The sequence below is a fragment of the Lethenteron reissneri genome, chromosome 29, assembly GCF_015708825.2.
Source record: "Lethenteron reissneri isolate LAM-NWPU_2019-01 chromosome 29, ASM1570882v1, whole genome shotgun sequence".
Taxonomy (NCBI): Eukaryota; Metazoa; Chordata; class Hyperoartia; order Petromyzontiformes; family Petromyzontidae; genus Lethenteron; species Lethenteron reissneri.
Genome location: NC_083807.1, coordinates 3,869,753 through 3,889,374, shown reverse-complemented (window position 1 = coordinate 3,889,374; position 19,622 = coordinate 3,869,753). Strand labels below are relative to the sequence as shown.

The 19,622-nt window shown below is 43.6% G+C and overlaps 1 protein-coding gene across 1 annotated transcript in view; it reads right to left on the bottom strand.

The window, feature by feature from the left end:
* Window positions 1-6,093: 6,093 nt before the first annotated feature.
* Window positions 6,094-19,622, bottom strand: part of LOC133349170 (proton-coupled zinc antiporter SLC30A2-like) — a 31,911-nt gene continuing 18,382 nt past the window's right edge. Inside the window, exons 6-8 of the mRNA XM_061562438.1 lie at window positions 18,875-18,980; window positions 12,970-13,104; window positions 6,094-10,489 (exon numbers count right to left, since the gene is read on the bottom strand). Coding sequence (XP_061418422.1) covers window positions 10,344-10,489; window positions 12,970-13,104; window positions 18,875-18,980 — 387 coding nt within the window. The 3' untranslated portion in view covers window positions 6,094-10,343. The remainder of the gene's footprint in view (window positions 10,490-12,969; window positions 13,105-18,874; window positions 18,981-19,622) is intronic.

The window sequence follows — 19,622 nt, the reverse complement described above, 5'->3', positions numbered from 1 at the left end:
CAAGTAATATGCTTGTTTCTTTCGGAAAAGTCACGTAGAAGGGAAATAATGACGTTAGGAAAAACCGCCACTTTTTTCAAATTTTCTTTCTGTGGATTTCACACCTGATGATGATTGTTTGTGTTGCAGTCGAAACGTCGTGAGAATGTTTTATTGTTTTATATTACTATTTTATTATTTCCCTTCTACGTGACTTTACAGAAAGAACCAAGAATGTGAATCCCTGCAGTCACGAAAGCTTTAAATCAAGAACAAGTAAGGTAAGGAATCAAATGTGGGTGGCCTTTTCCCATTTTCGGAAAATGTAAGTTACAGGCTGACAACAACAACAAACACACCAACTTGAAGGTCCTTTTGAGTCAAGCAGTGTGATTGGGCCAGGGTTGTGAGCTCGTCTGGAGTCGCGCACACACAAAAGCGGACAGCTCTGAGAATTGGCAACTTGGGATGCTGCCTTGACAGCGGGGAATTTGTCATTCAGAGCGCCTCGGGGCGTGTGAGAACATAAACGCTGCGATGGTGCCCATTAAGTGTTGCACGTGTCTTTTACAGATTCATTAAACGAAAATGATGTTCGAATTAAATTGTCAGCACAAAAAACGGATGCCCTCTCCGCAAGATGTTCTATTTGCCAGTTCAACTGATAAATGGCATGCATGTAAAGTGTAGTTGGGGTCTAAAAGTCGACGCCTGCTAAGTGTGTACCACTGAGGGTTAATGCCGTTCAATGGTAGCCTGAACACATTCACATGAGCGACATTTCCTTGGCTCCAACACACAGTGATCAATATAGGTTTGCTGCAGGAACTGCGCATGAAATGTTTCGACATTTCGTTGTCTGCATTCTATTCGAATAGAAGCGAATCAGAAAGCATTGTATTCTAAAATAATGAAAATAAAACATAATAAAATAATTCTCACGACGTTTCGGCCACAACGCAAGCAGCCGTCCTCAGGTGAAGAACAGGTCTATCGGAAAGACAGGTCTGTCGGAAAGACAGGGTCTGTCTGTCTTTCCGACAGACCTGTTCTTCACCTGAGGACGGCTGCTTGCATTGTGGCCGAAACTTCATGATAATTATTTTATTATGTTTTATTTGTATTATTTTATTATTTCCCTTCTACGTGACTTTACCGAAAGAACCAAGAAGATGCATCCCTGCAGTCACGAAAGCTTTAAATCGAAACATTGTATTATATTAGAATAGATGCGCTTCTGCGGCCGTCTGGAATGCTCTTCCTTCCGTTATTAGGAAGCCACTTAGAGCTATGCGCGTTTAAATCTACATTGAAAACTCATTTATTTGAAACAGTTTTTTGTGTTTAGTTTGTTGTCCTTCCCCCACACCTCGGAATAGCGTGGTTGGCTTCGTACGGTGTGGAAGAAGTTCAACAAACATACTGCCTCGCCTGGTATGCAGTAACGGAAATATCCCGCGACAACTATTTGATATGAGTAGGCCATTGCATGCTGGCAGTATTGGTCAACATTTGGCAAAATTCGAAAGTAACGCGTAGCAGCAATCACGGTCATCTTACTTTCAGCCAAATGTCCACTTGCAGGCCAGTGCCGAGTCACCTTTCTGCTGCACGGTGACAGCTGCCACTTGGGGTCCCCTTCGAATACTCTTAGTTTTTTCGGTAAAGTCACGTAGGTAAAAAATGAAATTAAAATTAATAAAAATAAAACAATAAAATCACGACGTTTCGGAGGCAACACAAGTCTCCCCTTCGAATGTGTTGAGATGAGACGTGAGGCTTTGAGCTGCCGAGACTTTTCAGCGCCATATAATTGCAAGGATCATTCTTGTTATTGAACTCCATGCGGCTCCTATATGTTGCTTGCATCGTGTGTGCGCTCCAGGGATACTGCACGATTGATTTTCATTGTAATCGCACCTCCGGCAGGCATGGTTGCACTGGCGATCGACATTAGGAAATTCGATCGGATCATTGGAGTTTAATAGTAATAAATCGGCATTTTGCGACCCCAACTGCCACTGTGTAGCATATTATTACGTGCCAGGGACTCTATGAGATGATAGGACAAAAGTCCGAGTTCATAATTGACAATAAGTAACGGCAAAGCAGTTATAAGTGACTCACAGAATTGTGCGCAGTTGCGTCTACAGCACACGACTTCCCTGAAGGCATCAACAGCTTCAGCGAGCGCGATGCCGATCACACGACGCGGTTCAGATTCGACCCTCGATCGATGGCTGCGCCATCGCCGCACACGCGTCGAATCAAAAGCAAGGGACAAATTCTTACTCACGAACAACTCCTCTATCTTATTCTTGGTTCTTTCGGTAAAGTCACGTAGAAGGGAAATAATAAAATAATATTAATATAAAACAATAAACATTCTCACGACGTTTCGACTGCAACACAAGCAATCATCATCAGGTGTGAAATTCACAGCAAGAATGTTTTTATTGTTTTGTGTTTATATTATTTTTTTATTTCCCTTCTACGTGACTTTACCGAAAGAACCAAGAATATGAATCCCTGCAGTCACGAAAGCTTTAAATCAAAACTCCTCTATCATTTTTCATTGCTGAAAGGGGTTGCCCCCCCCCCCTACCAAAAAATCCTGTCTCGGCCATTGCATGGTTGCTTACGAACGGTGCAAACGAGGTTGACATATTCGGAAACGCCCACACATTTCCGAGTGTCCCATCAAGACGTTTTATTGCCCAAGTTGGACGAAGCCCTCTCCACAACATATTGACCCTACTTCACCCTTGCTGGTCAGTGTGTGTCGGTGAAGAGGGTGAGCTCAGGAGCGGTCCAGATCAGGGTTCGACTTTGTTTTGTTTAGTCGGGCGAGAACTCGAAGAGAGCACGGTGAGTCTCGTTTGCAAGAGAGGCCTGGATATCACTCGCGGCTGTCATTAGTCATTGCCACGATATCGAACCCATGCTCGCCGATTTCATAGCACAGCGCACCAACCGCTGCGCCAAATCTCCAACCTCCAACTTAATTGCTTAAAACGGTATTCATGGCATATTTGTATCTCGTAAGCTACAATGTCTTTCCATTGCATGGAGTGGATAATTGGAACATTAATTACACGTTGATGGTGTTTAAATGGCACGCATCCTTATCTGAATGAGGCCAAAGACATCGCCATTGTTTATGTTTACACTGTGATCTGTTGCGGACGTAACAGTTAATATCAAAATCGTTCGGAATCAAACACGTGGAGCGCTATACACGTGTCACCGTCGATGATCACTCACTAGGTCTGTCAAGTAGCGTCCCTCATCCGAGCTGTCACGAGTTTATTTGCGGCATTCACGTGCTCTGTCGAGGGTGAATCTGGACTCAAGGGAGGGATTTTCCAAGCTGAATTGCTATTGACCACCCACCCCCTCCTCCGCTACGTAAAGGTGCTGATAGTCATACTCTTAGTTTTCTCGATAAAGTCACGTAGGTAAAATATGAAATTAAAATTATAAAAGTAATAATAGAAATAATAACAAATCACGACGTTTCGGAGGCAACACATGTCTACGTTATCAGGTGGGACCGTCACAGCCAGATTTGCTGTATCAAGTGAGGCAGGGATTTCAATATGCAAGTTCTTAAATACAAGTTAAGGTGGAGGAGGGGCGGGGGAGCTTATCAGAATATGGTAGCCAATGATAGTCCTCGACTTACTTACCGGTTGGTTTAACGATCTGGTCGGGACCGGCATATTGTGTTCGTAAGTCGAGGAATGCAATTCCAGGATAAAAAGCTGCAAGCCTCGCTACTTTTGCCCATGCCACCGCTGGTGGAAGGGCGACCGCCGCAGAGGGAGCCGCCTGCAGATGGCACTCTTTGGCCTACTCTTCCAAGCTGGTCCAGACGTCTCGAGATGAGTTAGGAGTTACCCACGCCTTGCCCCACCGGCGTTCCCGTCGATACTGCTGGGCGATGGGCAGAGGTCTACGGATGTGGTACGGTCTATTCACGTGACGTTGGTCTGTTACAGCGTTCACAGGTGCTGTTTGTCCGCTGGTCCCTTCACGTTTTTGCCCTGGGCCCAGCTACTGTGTTTTAAATACTAAATAATAATTAAATGCCGCTTTGCGTTCGTAGCACTGCGCGTCAATCGCTGCACCGCCACTCCCACCCCGCAATTAATGTCACCGAGATAAGATGTTGCATACACAAAACCTGCAATCACCAGCAACAGCAGCAGCAGTACGATTTACATGATCACTGATACAGCCGTTAAACACCTGCAGTAGAGATGGACCAGGGCACTATAAAAGTAACAAAGTGCACATAAGCCTGACGATATGAACAAATATATCCTCGTGTTTTACGATCAGGCATTCTCTTGCACGAGTCATCTCGGCCAGGCAGAAGACCAATGTCATAGTGTTACATAAGCAGAGACCAGTGTGCCTTGAAGCCAACAGCCATGAAGAGCCCAGATTGCATTTATACAACAGCATTGGAATATGCTCAAATCACTACTTGCCAGTCTATATAAAAATCCTTGCTGGAAACATTAAATCAAAGGGCTTTACAAAGTATGATTATCTTCTTGGTTCTTTCGGTAAAGTCACGTAGAAGGGAAGTAATAAAATAATAAAAATAAAACATAATTTTTTATTACTTCCCTTCTACGTGACTTTACCGAAAGAACCAAGAAGATGAATCCCTGCAGTCACGAAAGCTTTAAATCGAAATTTAAAGTATGATTATTTAACTTTTTAAATAATATTGTTTATCTTCTTGGTTATTTCGGTAAAGTCACGTAGAATGGAAATAATAAAATAATAAAAATAAACCAATAAAATTATTATCACGACGTTTCGGCCACAACGCAAGCAGCCGTCCTCAGGTGAAGAACAGGTCATTCAGACTCTGTCTTCTCGACAGTCACGTTTCGACTGCAACACAAGCGATCATCATCAGGTGTGAAATCCACAGCAAGAAAAAAAGGTGAAGATGTTATGGTGGGCTGCTGTAAACCAGTGACCGTTTTTTGACCGGTTTTCTTTTCATTCAGTTATTGATAATGGGAAATTAAAACTATTTTAACAAACCCATGTAACCACAAACGAATTTTAGATAAACAATGCATATGCACGGATTATGTAATAACACATTTCACCCTGCTGCAATCCCTCTGTAGTATCTAGCAGTGTGGAAGATGACGGGTATCTAAACTAGGTAAGGCCCACTGAGCTGTTTAGCTCTTTTTCAGAAGCGACCTGACCATCGCAAATGATAGATAGCTCAACGCAGTGACGTGTCATGTGGAAATTCATAGCAGCCAAATACTCTAGGTGCATGTTTGTAAATGCGGAGAGAAAAACCAGAGGACCCGTAGAAAAATCCACGCCACCACGGGGAGAACATGCAAACTCTAAATTTACAGCAGGCGTCAGGGTCGGGATCGAACCCACGACCTCCTGCATACCAGGCGAGGTAGTTAACATCTCGCCACCACGGCAAAATTCCTTTGCATATTTGCTCGTACCATAGTCCTTAATTTTCTCTATTTGTACCCCCCCCCCCCACCCGACTCATGGACTAATGGAAGCATAAAGACCTTGAATAAGATTTTAAAAGTCTTACAAATACTCTGTTCTAATGCATTGTTTGTATTGATTGTGCCCCTTGTGACTTTGTAACAAAGGGGGCACACGCCCTCGATTTGAAGCTTTCGTGACTGCAAGGATTCATATTCTTAGGTTTATTCGGTAAAGTCACGTAGGTAAAAAATGAAAATTAATTAAAGTAAAATAAAAATCACGACGTTTCGGAGGCAGAAGCATGTGTTGCCTCCAAAACGTCGTGATTTTTATTTTTATTTTACTTTTATTAATTTTAATTTTAATTTTTTACCTACGTGACTTTACCGAAAAAACCTAAGAATAGGCACACGCCCTGTTTGCCCACCCCTAAGGCTAGGCTTGCTTGTCTCTTGCGTCCTCTCGGATCCTTGGATCATATCTCGAAAAAAAAATATCACAAAAACGTGTAATCCCACGTGTGCAAAAGCGTTGATCTTCTCAGAAGTTTCCGCGTGTCGCCGCAGTTGAGATCGAGTAATTCCACAAATTTGAGGCTTTCATTTGTTTTTTATTTGCACCAATGTGCAGCTTGTATCGGCACCGATACCGTATTTAATTCACGTAACACATTTGTGATTGACACTTACTATTTTACAAAAGACATCTAAAATAAACGCGTTTTTTTTCCATACAAATCACTCTTCTCAAAATACATTTGCCACACAAACGAATGCAGAAACACAGCGGCAGTCAAGTGTATAGAAATAGACAGTCTTACGCTCAAAATTCGCTTTGCACGATGTACAACCGCTTTTCAGAGATAACCATTGCACTATCGTCATGATTAACCTGATCCAATGGAATGTTCAAACAGATTTGCTTGTGTTTTTTTGCAAATCAGGTTACATAACACCTTCTAGTACTGCTTATACAAGTGACAATAAAGCTTTGGCAATTTTTAAATGTTAACATTACACTCCTTGAGTGGATTACACACGTGATGACATTCGAAGACGAAAGAGTGATATAACACAATTCCAAGACGTCACATATCCGACCGTTACATATCCTCACTGACCATTTAACTGCCCACGCCCAGTGCTGTATTTGAGCGTGGTGCAACTTGTCATTGCTTTCGGCAATTACATATCTGACTATTCCACGTATCTGCCCATACGGACACGACACTGAAGTTCCCTTGAGTGCCTTAAACATCACCGACAGGCTCACGGGAAAGCATTAGAAGACGTAAGAGAGATTTAACAATTAATTCAAAACCCTTTGGACAGGCGTGAAGAACGGCTCACAGCGTTACAGCATATATTTCACTTAGCATTCCCACCATTAGGCGAAGGGAGGAGTGTCTGGTTAGTCAATGCACGCGCACCAGCAGAGAGAAGGTTCACTATCTGAGAGCGGACCTACTACCAAACAGAATGCATCGCGGGCATTACGAATGTGGATGCTGAAAACACACTTCGCGTGAACAAAACTCCACCAAAGATCACAGTTGGAAGTCTCCGTCAAAAAGCCACAGCAAGTCACGGGACATTGAGACACAATACTCACAATGCAACGATGCAGAACTGCCACACGAATCTCATTACCGGGATGCACAAACTCGGCAGGGATAAGGCAAAAAAAACGTAACTTTGTTGTTTACCCACGGCAAACTATCGTGAAATGTCTATCCAAAGGGATGCAATTATGTTCACACTGTGCTGAAGCTAGCGTTCTGAAATACAAAACCATTTGCCAACGCTGTCAATACAACACAAGTCAGCCTGCCATCTATTACCGAGCATCAACTGCCTCTATGAAATCCAATTCGAAATTCCCGCAGTGTCGCGTATGAATTCTTAACCGTGGAGATGACTCATAAATACAATTCCATTTGCCGGGAGCAGCTTGCGACGGCAGGCGTGATGATGCCAGGGCTGGAGAGAAACACATCTCTCACTGGGACGGTAAAACAGCATGCCGAGAATATTGAAATGCTACCACCACGATCGTTGGCATCCGAACTTATGGGACGCTTAAATGGAATATTCAGAAATACATAGTGGAGGGTTTTGTTGTTGTTGTTGTCTCGAGGTATACTGAGAAGTGTGTTCTTATACAGGGCACGTTCTATGGTCGTCGAGTGGATAATAAATTCTACACTGTTTGAACTGAAAAATAAACTGTGCCTTCAACCAGTTGCAGCAGTTTTAACATTCTGAGTGATGGTATTTTAAAACTCAGAGACGCAGTCTATCAAAAGCGTTAGCATAAAATTCATTTCAAGCTTTCGTGACTGCAGGAATCCATACTCTTTGGTTCTGTCGGTAAATCACGTAGTTAGAGGCTGGTTAGAGGCTGACTCCTTTGCCTGATGACGTCTACTTGTGTTGCGATCGAAACGTCGTGATTTGTTTTATTTTATTTTATTTCTAACTACGTGACTTACCGAAAGAACCAAAGAGTATAACATTCATTTTTTCATATTTGTTTAACCAGGGACCCTACTGCGGCTGGTTGTCACGATTGTGCTGTACACAGCCCTCCGATGTGCGTCTGTCGGATCCGCTCGCGAAGCTCCTAAAGAAGCCCCCAGCACTTGCAGCGAAACGTCGGTCATCATGCAGAACAACAAGCGGCACGACCCATTAGACTCAACAGAGAGCTATTTTATGAGCGATGTTTAGCGTTGTGTTCCGAGCCCGTCAGCTTCCCCATCATGTGCATGGGTCACGGAGGGCCATATGGACTGCCTGTTCCATTTCATCAATTTGCAGCGTCTCGTTCCAAGCCCCTGTGCGCATTTGGCCTATTTGTCAAGCGCCATGTGCTCAAACTGCTGTCATAATGCTTTACTTGTTGTGTGCCAGACCTTGATATTTACAGATTGGTTGCGCAATTACGCACTGGAGCGAGCCATTCAAAAATTTTTTTTATATAATGCAAAACGTGAAATGTGTTTTTTTTTTTGGAATGTTCATCATCAGTAGTAAACACACGTTTTAATGTACAGATGTTTTTGACGTTCTAAATCAGATATTACATCCAGCGTACAATATATTACACGCGTCTATTCGTCTGAATTATAATTAAGGCCGTGCATATCCAAAAGATGAGGTCCACATACAGAACATTTTCAAAGAGATTGTTACCACCGCCCTAACGCAATTACGACGATGCAAACCAAAACACCGCCCATTATATCACTTTGTGATGCACGAAGTTTTGGCATGACATTGACATATCACACGAGTTGTGGTGATGATCATCGTTGTGTGAGTTATTTTGGTACAACGATGACAGCCCACCAGGAACACACCGAATAAGAGGGTGAGGGTGATCCCTAGCCCTGAGACCAACCTTGATGGCTATTGAAGTGCTCATTGCACGAAGAATCGGCTAAAATTGAGAACTTTGTCAATTCAACTTCTAATGCCGTGCGCATTCACAATCTGTTCAGTCGGAGCATCGGGTGAGTTGGACAGCGGATTCGCAACCACGTGGGTTTTCGCGGTCGTGCTGTGTGGCTCTCTCGTGCGTCATCGGGCTGTGCCGCGTGCTGATCCCGGCACGCAGAGTGAAACGTCGGGCATCATGCAGAACAGCATGCGGTACGGACCTGACAATACATCGGCGAGCTAAAGAGCAGGATGTGTTACCTATCTGCCAGCTGTTGACACTTTGATGTTATGCATCTCATGGACCATTCAATGGATGTGCCGGCATTTTATCGTTGCACAAACGGTGGCGCTGTGAACTCCAGAAAAAAAATACAAACTCGCAGAAATTCAACCTTCCCAGCCAAGCGCATGCCCCACTAAAACCTTGCCGACAGGTGAACTGTTGGGCGAAATGCCACTCTGGAGTAGCGAGGCATTTAACGATGGATCGATTCTTCACAATAACGATACATGCAGACGTGCATACAAACATGCGCGTGACAACCTGTCATTCACGATTGGTTGCGTGATTTTGCTCGTGCTACATTTAGAATACCGAAGCAAACAGAATTGCACAAATGAGGCGGAACAATCAAGAAGAAAATGCAAGCGAGATGGAAAAATGTGAGAAAGGAAACAATCACAACCTCGAATAACGACAATTGTCCGATTCGCTGGTGGTGGTGGTGGGGGGGTCTATCGTTACATGTCTCTCAGTAATTAAACTTTCTCAATAAATCCCTGCTCACTAATTGGCTGCCTGGTCATTTTTTTTACTAGACCCGTCCCAGCATTATTGTCTGCATGGCAACGAAAGTTGACTCGCGATTATCGGTGGGCAGATTATCCGGTTTGCAAAAGGACAGTGCTCATTTGAAAACTTTTTAACACGCGCTGTTTTTATTGTCTGCTCCTAGTCCATCGAGGGGTCGGTTACTGAGTGCCCATGTGCCCACAGAAAGGTTGGTAAGTCAATTGATTGCTTTTACAAAACAAATATTAACGGAGGGAATTGTATGTGTAGGTAAACAACACATTATTGATTTAAAGCTTTCGTGACTGCAGGGATTCATCTTCTGGTTCTTTCGGTAAAGTCACATAGAAGGGAAATAATAAAATAATTAAAATAAAACATAATACAATATGTTTTATTTTTATTATTATTATAAAATATGTTTTATTTTTATTATTTTAGAAGATGAACAAATTATTGTATAGCCTAATGACATTTTTTTTGCAATTGCCCGTGTTTTTACTTTATCCGGGGCCATCCCTCCCCTCCCATAACTTCGGATAATTGAGAGTTTCACTGAATGCTCTCGTCGATGGGCTCCGTTGCCCACACGCTACTTGAGTGACCTCTGCAGCTCGCCCTTGGGGTTGTTACCCGCTGGGCTCTTGGCAGTCACGGCAGCTGTGCATGTCCTCGGTGAACTTCTCCACCTGGATAGTGAGGATGCTGAAGGAGAAACGCGTCTGGAGGAGGACCGTCGCTTCTTTGACCACTTCTTCTCCCTTCCCGATGTCGTCTGCACACACACACGCAAAAATAATAGCGACGGACCAATGAGTTAGTCTCGTGGCAAGTTCAGTTCAACATGGGAGTATAGTTCACCACTGGAGTCCAGTTTACCATGGCCAATGAGAGTCCAGTTTACCATGGAAGTCTAATTTACTATGTGAGTCCAGTTGGCCATGGGAGTCCAGTTTACTATGGGAGTCCAGTTTATCGTGGAAGTTCAGTTGACCATGGAAATCCAGTTTACCATGAGAGTCCAATTGATCATGTGAGTCCAGGCAGTAAGCGTAGAATCAAATATGTGCAGCGGGTGGCACACCTTTAGCGCCGCAAATACGGGCCAACGGCCGATGAGTACAGATTAAAGGCAGTAAACCGTGACCGACTACAATGGATGGCCGGTGATGGGATGGAGCACTCGAAATGTGCCAGGCAAGGGGAGGATCACAACCTGATGGTGTCAAAGTTCAACCACTGGACGGGATTGGAAGCTGTCTCAGGTTGACAGATGCAGCGATGGGCGAGAGAGAAGTGGAGAGGCCACCACGAGGAGATGTATCGGTGAAGGAAAGCGTCACGCCCCAACGGCCCGAAAAGTCCAAGGGATTTGGAATGAGCTTAAAGGCTGCTCAAAAGTAAAATCAGCATCGTGGGAAAAACACAAATTTAAATGTCATTGAGAAAAAATTACATTTGTAGTCTTTCGAAGGAAAAACACGGATGGGCGTGATTGTTCCTTCTTTGTATATGAAAAATAATAATTGACATCGCAGGTCATTGCATCCCAAGAGGATTGGTGTGAACCTGACTTGAGCCTGAGATCAAAATCACCAGGAACACACCCGATCTCATCAGCCCTTACACTCCAAGCGGGCTCGATCTTGCATTGATTGTGCTTCGATGAAGGATCATTGTGCATAAGACTGATGCTTGTTTGTAGGTTGCTGCAGGGCACTTTTATCATCAGAAGGCAGTGCAGCAAAAAATATTCTTGTTCTATGCTCCAATGGCGATGCTCATCGCCTTCAACAAACCACACTGACCAGTGTGGTGAAGTATGCCCAAACACCCACATACTCTGCATGGCGTGCAGAAGCCCTCATCCAGCAGTGCATTGACACAAGGACTGTGATTGTAAATGTACAAACACGTTGCCTTTGTATATGCATGTTGAACTTCTTTCGCACCGTACGTAGCCAACCGTGCTAATCGAAGGTGTGGGGGAAGGACAACTGAGTTTTCAGTCTCGGTGATTTAAAATTGCATAGCTCCAGTGGCTTCCTAATATCGGCAGGAAGAGCGTTCCAGACGGCCGCAGAAGCGCATCTGAAAGCGCCGGGCGATGTGGTGACCGCATCCTTTGTTCGATGGCTGAACCAAAATCCGCTGTTGCTTTGAAGACGATCGGAGTTAACCATTTTCCAATTGACGAGTATCGCCAGCGACGTGTGAACTGAGAAGCCAATGGCTCCGACACAGTGTCTAATGTTACGGGCCATAGACTATTCAGATTAAATAAAAAAAAACAGTCATGCCTAAATCTTGAGTAGGTAAAAGCTGAAAGAAAAAAAAAGAAACAGGGTTGTGGACAGACACAGAGGGATTGGAGAAACTTGCACCATTGTCTGAACTGCCACACTGGGTGCCAGGAGGATTAATCGAACCGTTGCACCATATAAACAAAAACGTGAATTTCTCCAGACATTTCTATATCTCTGGTAAACCAGATTTCTACAAAAAAATTCCACGTGGATACCTGAAATGCCCCAAAAAAAATCCGAGTAGAAAATTAAGTGGCAATAGTTTAGCACAAAGTCCATGGGGTTCATTCATGACGAGGCTGGGCAATTGATTGTACTCGGAGCTGGTTGCATTTCCAGTACCCACGCCTTTAAAGTATGGCACGCTGCAACAACAACAAAATCAATATCCTGCTCACGTACACAGCAGCACGAACCCTCGCGTGCCAGCATGGGACATGGGTGGAAAAAACTAGATTTTTCCAGCGGCAGGCATCGGGTTTTTTCTTTAATACAATTAAACCCGATTTCGGGGAATTAAAACCTGGTTTAATGAATACGAAACTCTGATCCAAGGCTTAGGCTGCTTCCTCGTCGGTGCTGCTATCGTACTCGGGGCCGTCGGGCATGGGGTAGTCGTAGAATGCGGCGGGCAGGTTGGTCGTGATGAACACGAGCTTCTCCTCCACAATCGTGGGCGCCAAGTGAGTTGCTTAGCTTGGAATGGACGAAGCCCATCGTTGAGAAGTGGCGAAGTGCGGTTCTACAATTAGAACCAATCAAACCGGATTTCTCCCAATCTCAGATGATCGGGTTTAATATAAAAAGACAATTAAACCCGATTGTAAAAAAACCCGACTGTGCCACCCTTGGCATGGTGACGGCTTGTTTCTTTGTTTATTTATCCGCAGACGGCGCAGTGGCTTCCCAGTTTTCTAAAACCCCTGGGGGGGGGGGGGGGGGAACTTACCGACACAGATGTGAGCGCAGATGGCGCAGTGGTTGATGGTCAGAGACCAGAGGTGCACATCGTGCACAGAGCACACGTGGGGCAATGCAAGAAGAGCCTCCTGCACGTCGGCGAACCTCACAGCCCTCGGCGCACCTGCAAGGACATTGCACCAATCCACACAAATCACCGTTGTGTGTGTTTTTTTGTTGCTGTGATTCAGCAGCTGAATCTTAAGTGTCGGCCGTTGTCTGCGAGAAGGAATGCCTTCCGTTAATTCTAGATTTGAAGCTTTCGTGACTGCAAGGATTCATATTGTTAGGCTTTTTCGGTAAAGTCACGTAGGTAAAAAATTAATTGAAATTAATAAAAGTAAAATAAATGTAGTCTATTCATAGTCTCAATCCGCACCTTACCATAATAATGAAAAGTGAGCCGTTCCTGGCCCATCCCCCCCACCTCAACCATTATATATACGGAGTGGTATCTCTTGTAATCTCTCATTTACTTGATACAGCTGTCGGGCTGTGACGGTTCCACCTGAAGACGGAAGCTTGTGTTGCCTCCGAAACGTCGTGATTTTTACTTTTTATTTTGCTTTTATTAATTTTTATTTTTATTTTTTTTACCTACGTGACTTTACCGAAAAAACCTAAGAATATAAAAATGCCTTCCGTGTGGCGTCACATACGTTGGTCACCAAGAACATTTCCCACTTGCGTACAGCAGTAACGAAGTCGAAATTCAGTTGCAACGTGGACACACGGAATTTTACTGCAGGTTATATTTCATAGAAGGAAAATGTAATATAAATCTTGATATTTTCATCCCCAGTGCCGCTTATAAGCATTCTCTGCATACCTATAAAAGCCACGGGCCCCAATTAAATGATGTGACCATTTAGAGCCTAGTGTGTCCCTCGGTCCTAAGTATCTTCCCAGTGTACTGATTATGTGGCTCTTTATCGGGATCACGATTATGAATGAGCCGCTACCCATGCGAGGCAACAGTCATGAAATTATTTCAGGATTCAGCTCCCCGGGGTTGCAATGAATTGGCATTATTCGAGGCTCACAATTATGTATTTTAATACAAATCGATCCTTTTTTGTGTCGTTTCTACCATATCGCTCGTATTGTTTTGTCGTTGTATTTTCAGTCTCATGAGTACGGTTCCGTTAGGCTAACGTTAGCATAACATCTTGCACATAAGTCACAGCTCCATGTCAAGCCTCTGCTAGGTGAAGGTCTCTCCCGTTGTCATGCCATTAGGGGATGTTGTTTGAACATACTTCACCACCCTGGTCAGTGCGGGTGAGGAAAGTGTGCGGGACGATGGGAGGGGGGGGCAAGACAGACAGAACCGGTTCAGATGTGACTTGCCGCTGAACTTAGCCGTGGCCAAGATTCGAACTCAGGAGAGCGGATTTATCGCACAGTGCGCTCAACATTGCGTCGCAGCTCAACATTCACGTAGAATTTACAGAAGCTGTACATACCAAATTGTCAAATGAACAATTCGATATATGCGCATTACGAGCACAATAATTCATTGAAATCAATTAATTGATGCGTCGTAAAGCATATGCGGTGACGAAGAATGGATGTGTGTTGCTCGTTCCCAGTCATGTGGTGTTCATTAACGGGAAAGTAGGTGAATATATGTGTGTAAATAGCGCATAGTTTTGCACCATTTGGGGCAAAGCAGAGATGTATTGCGTTCATGCTGCAAGTACAATGAACTGAATGAAGCCAGTCATGTGTGTAATGAAGCTGCCGGTCAGACAGCCGGAGGGAGATTAACAAACGGTCGGCCCACATTGGCCAGATGAACCACGGCATGAGGTGACCAAGAAAAAAAGTGGTAATTTAAATCAGTCGGTATACAGGGTGGTTTTTTTTGGTTGGCAAAAATAATCAATTGGGCATGGAACAATGATTATCACACATAACACGTAGGCTTTCGCGACCAATATCACCCATAAGAAGTTTTTTTTTTTTTGGGTTAGATCGCGTAAATATATAAACGTGTCGTTAAACCCGCCACCACGCGACACAGCCAACTAGTGAGGGTTGTCACGTAAACAGAACGTGGCCAATTCGTCACTAGTACAGCACACCGGTGTGTTGGAGAGCCAAGCCACAACAATTCACAATCTGAGTACGACGTTTTGCCAGTAGTTACAACCAGCTTCATCAGGCGGACAGCCAGATTTGTGGCGAAGTCCTAGCTGTTGGTCACGAAAGCCGTGTTACTACGTGTTAAACAACTCGTACTACGTGTTCAACTAAATTACTCGTACTACAACAATACAGCCACACTATCTGTTGGTCGGATATAAAGTTAAATTACAATTGGGCAAAGTTTTCAAGGAAAGAGTTAAACCTGAAAACATATTGTTGTGTACAGCAGAACCTCAATCAAATTGCCCGATTCAAATGTCAGATGTGGGACTCTTGGGGCTAATTGACTGTAGTGGTGTCAATAGGGATTAAACTAAACGTTACTTAAGGGAAATGTGCAAAGTGGCAACATTTTAAATATGGATTTAAAGCTTTCGTGACTGCAGGGATTCATCTTCTTGGTTCTTTTGGTAAAGTCACGTAGAAGGGAAGTAATAAAATAATAAAAATAAAACATAATAAAATAAAATAATATAATAAAATAATATTATATTTTATTTTATTATGTTTTATTTTTATTATTTTATTACTTCCCTTCTACGTGACTTTACCGAAAGAACCAAGAAGATTTTAAATATGGTTTTACCTTTTTTTAAATAACTGTGACATTTAATATGCATTAAATATGCACATTGCAATTGCTAATTAACATATTTCAATGCATAATATGATTATCTTATAAGTAAAATAGCGACTATATTTATTAAACCTAAAATAAAAACATTATGTTCACGTAAGTTTCAATGTGTCCAGGAAGGAGAAAAATATCGCGGGGGTTATATCCACAATCGGTAAATCCGCAAACTATTTAGTTCGTGGCTTTATCATGGCGACCATGCAAATCGTAATTCTATTGCCAGTCTTCATTTCACACCATCATTGATAGTAATGCAAGGTGGGGGGAGGAGGGGTATCGCACGTCGAACATCGATGCATTCAGTTTCAATTCATTCATGACCTGAAACAGTGGGGATTGGAAGTGTCCCTTATACCCTTTAGTGATTCAGACCCCGTAATAGGGTATTACATGGCCCAATGAGCACATGTGAATTACGCTTCCACAGCAGCAGCTGGATAGCCTATATAGCACAGTAAAGCGTGACAGGCCATGAAGCACTTCATTAAATTGCAGCAGTTCAGATTAATATTTATTGTTCTATTTTATGCTCGAATGAAACTGGAATGCAGAATGGGAATTAATAATAAAAAATACGCGCAAAGTGATGTTCTCCGTAACGCATCGCGCACAAACTTTAAAACAGATGTTTGTTATTGGGTGCCTACATTCTCATACAAGACTACCTGCACAATCACTTAAAATCATTCCACTGTATGTTGATTAACCGTGAATAACCCAACCAATAATAGGTACGGAATATTAACAGATTAACATGATCCGTTGCAATTTATATGACTACATTACCCCCCCCTCTGCTCTTCACACCTTATAGGCTTGCAGTGATGACATTACATTTACTCTGAGATTTATTACCTAAACAGGAAGACTTATTAATATTTCTGGATAAATCGCCTGATGATGCTGGTTGTTGTAATCACCAGCGAAAGGTCGTACTCATATTGTGAATGTTGTTTAATTTTCTCTCCAACACACAGGTGGGCTGATGTAGTAGCTAATTGGCACATTTTGTTGATGAGACAAACCTTACTAATTGGCTGCGTCAGGTGGTGGCGGGTTTAGCGACACATCAATAAGTACGCGACCTATCCCAGAAAGAACCTTTATTTCTAGATTTGAAGCTTTCGTGACTGCAAGGATTCATATTCTTAGGTTTTTTCGGTAAAGTCGGAAGCTTGTGTTGCCTCCGAAACGTCGTGATTTTAATTTTATTTTTATTTTACTTTTATTAATTTAAATTTTTTACCTACGTGACTTTACCGAAAAAACCTAAGTATTAAAACCTTTATTATTAGGAAAACCTAAACAATTCATCATAAAACCTAAATAATAAAACAAGATTTTCCATGTGCTCATTCTAAATCCCCGTTACACACTCTACCTCCTCCTTCTCATCTCACTCTATCCCACTCACCCCACTCACCACTCCAGCAACAAAGACTTTCTGCACTTTCCCAGGCAACCTTCATACAGAGGGAGGTCGCTTGTTCTCCTCTGCTGTCTCCACTGTCTGGAACTCCCTTCCTCCAGTCGTCTGCGCTGTCAACCCCCTGCCTCTGATCAATTCAAACTCAAGACTGCCTATGACTGCCTGCCGCCGTGTCTACAAAACAAATGATCCTACTGTTTCTGTACAGCGCTTTACGAAACGGTCACAAGTCAATGGTATATAAATCCACATTACTTTGTGATTGAATTGAATCTCAACACTTCTTCACGATGGAATTTGTCCAATTCCCCCCCCCCCCCCCCCATTTCATGGCTTTACACCTTTGACTGATGCTAAGTGTCTGAACAAAAATAAATCTTCTGTCTTTGCTGGAAGTTCACGTCTTAAATATAGTGGGGTTAATGGTGCGTTTCAAAGTAATTTGTATTTACACTCTAAGAATCTGATGAGTTGCGAAGCTCTTTGTCACAGAATACCTGCTATGCAGACAACTATTTAAAGCAATGTTTATTTTACTCTTTGGTTCTTTCGGTAAAGTCACGTAGAAAGAAAATAAATTAAGTAATAGAATACGACGTTTCCATTGCAACACAAGCAAACGTCATCAGGTAGAACTAAATTTGAGAGAGAGACAAAACGCAGACACGGAGACACACAGACAGATACACAAGCAGAGAGAGACAACACAGAGACACACAGAGAGAGACACACACAACATAGACACAAGGAGACCCAATGCCTCTGTGTCGAGGCCTTAAATAGAGAGAGAGGGGGTAAGGTCCACTGAGCCTTATAGCTCTTTTTCAGATGCGACCTGGCCACAAATGATAGCTCAACGAGGTAGCTTATCATGTGGAATGTTTATGTAAACATATATAAACGCATGTTTCTGAATGTGGAGGGGAAAACTGGAGGACCCGGAGAAAAATCCACGCGACCACAGGGAGAGAAAAACACGCAAACTTCAAATACACAGGCATCGGGGTCGGGGATTGAACCCACGACCTCCTGTATACCATGCAAGGTAGTCAACATCTCCCAGTCACCGTTGCACCCTCTGTGAGGTGAAACGGCCCTTGCTGGTGGTATAGCGTGTGTGGAGCCTGCGCCATGAGCTCCCACGACTGCCTGTGTACCGGGCGAGGTCGTTAACATCTCGCAGTGTGCGTGGAGCAGAGGTCGCAAACGGGTTTTGATTCCTTACCCGTACCCGTACCCGGCCGCACCAGGGTCGCAAACGGGTACCCGTACCCGTACCCGGCCGTACCCGTACCCTACCCGTACCCGGCCGGGTATCGGGTAGGGTACGGGTATCAGGTACCTGATTGCGACCTCTGGGATGAAGCCATGTTGCAGGCGCGGGTGGGTTGATTCTAGGCACTTTAATTGTGAGAAGAGACAAGACGTTGGGAAATGAATGACAAACAGTTACCCACGAGTGACTCACGGTCTACCCGTACCCGTACCTGGCCGCACCAGGGTCGCAAACGGGTACCCGTACCCGGCCGGGTACGGGTAGCCGGGTATCGGGTAGGGTACGGGTATCGGGTACCCGGTTGCGACCTCTGGCGTAGAGCCTGCACCATGAGCTCCCACGACCGCCTGTGTACCGGGCGAGGTCGTTAAGATCTGGCAGTGTGCGTGGAGATTGCCCACCTTCCATGAGCACGAGGAGGACGTCTCGCAAAATGGTGACCGTCGTGAAGAGGACAAAGAATGAGAATACGAAGGTGCATATGGGATCCGCAATCTTGTATTCAGGCTGGAGAGCAAAGAACAGATGGCATAGATGGGTTAACGTACCATGCAATTATTCCGTGCAATTTTACGGGAATTTTAAATACATTAACAATGTAAATGTATTTTTAATACATTTTCGGTAAAAACTAGCGATTTAAATGTAAATTGCAATTATTGTTTATTTTCTCTATCTAATGTCTAATAAGCATACCCCAGTAAACATACAACGTTGCCCCAACGTTCGCAAATGTATAATGGGAAAATACGTACGGAAAGGACGTATAAACACGTCTCATAGGTAAGTATTTTTAATTATTTTATTTTGTTATTATTTAACCACACCATCAGCATTCGCGAGGTAAGGTCCAATCACATCCAAGACACGCATGGCGTAGGGAGGCCCTCATCCAACAGTGGACGGACTAAGAGCTGTGTGTACGTTGAACTTCTTTCACACCTTACATAGCCAACCGTGCTAATCAGAGGTTGCGGGGGGGGGTAAGGACAACAAACTGAACGCAACAAGCAGTTCGAACAAAAATAGAGTTTCCCATCTCGTTTCAAGTTTTCAAGTTTCATTTATTAGGTATAGCCCTGTGAGCCATTCGGCTCTTGAATCGGGTTGCAACCGCAACAAACAAAAAAACATGAACAAGAAAACATC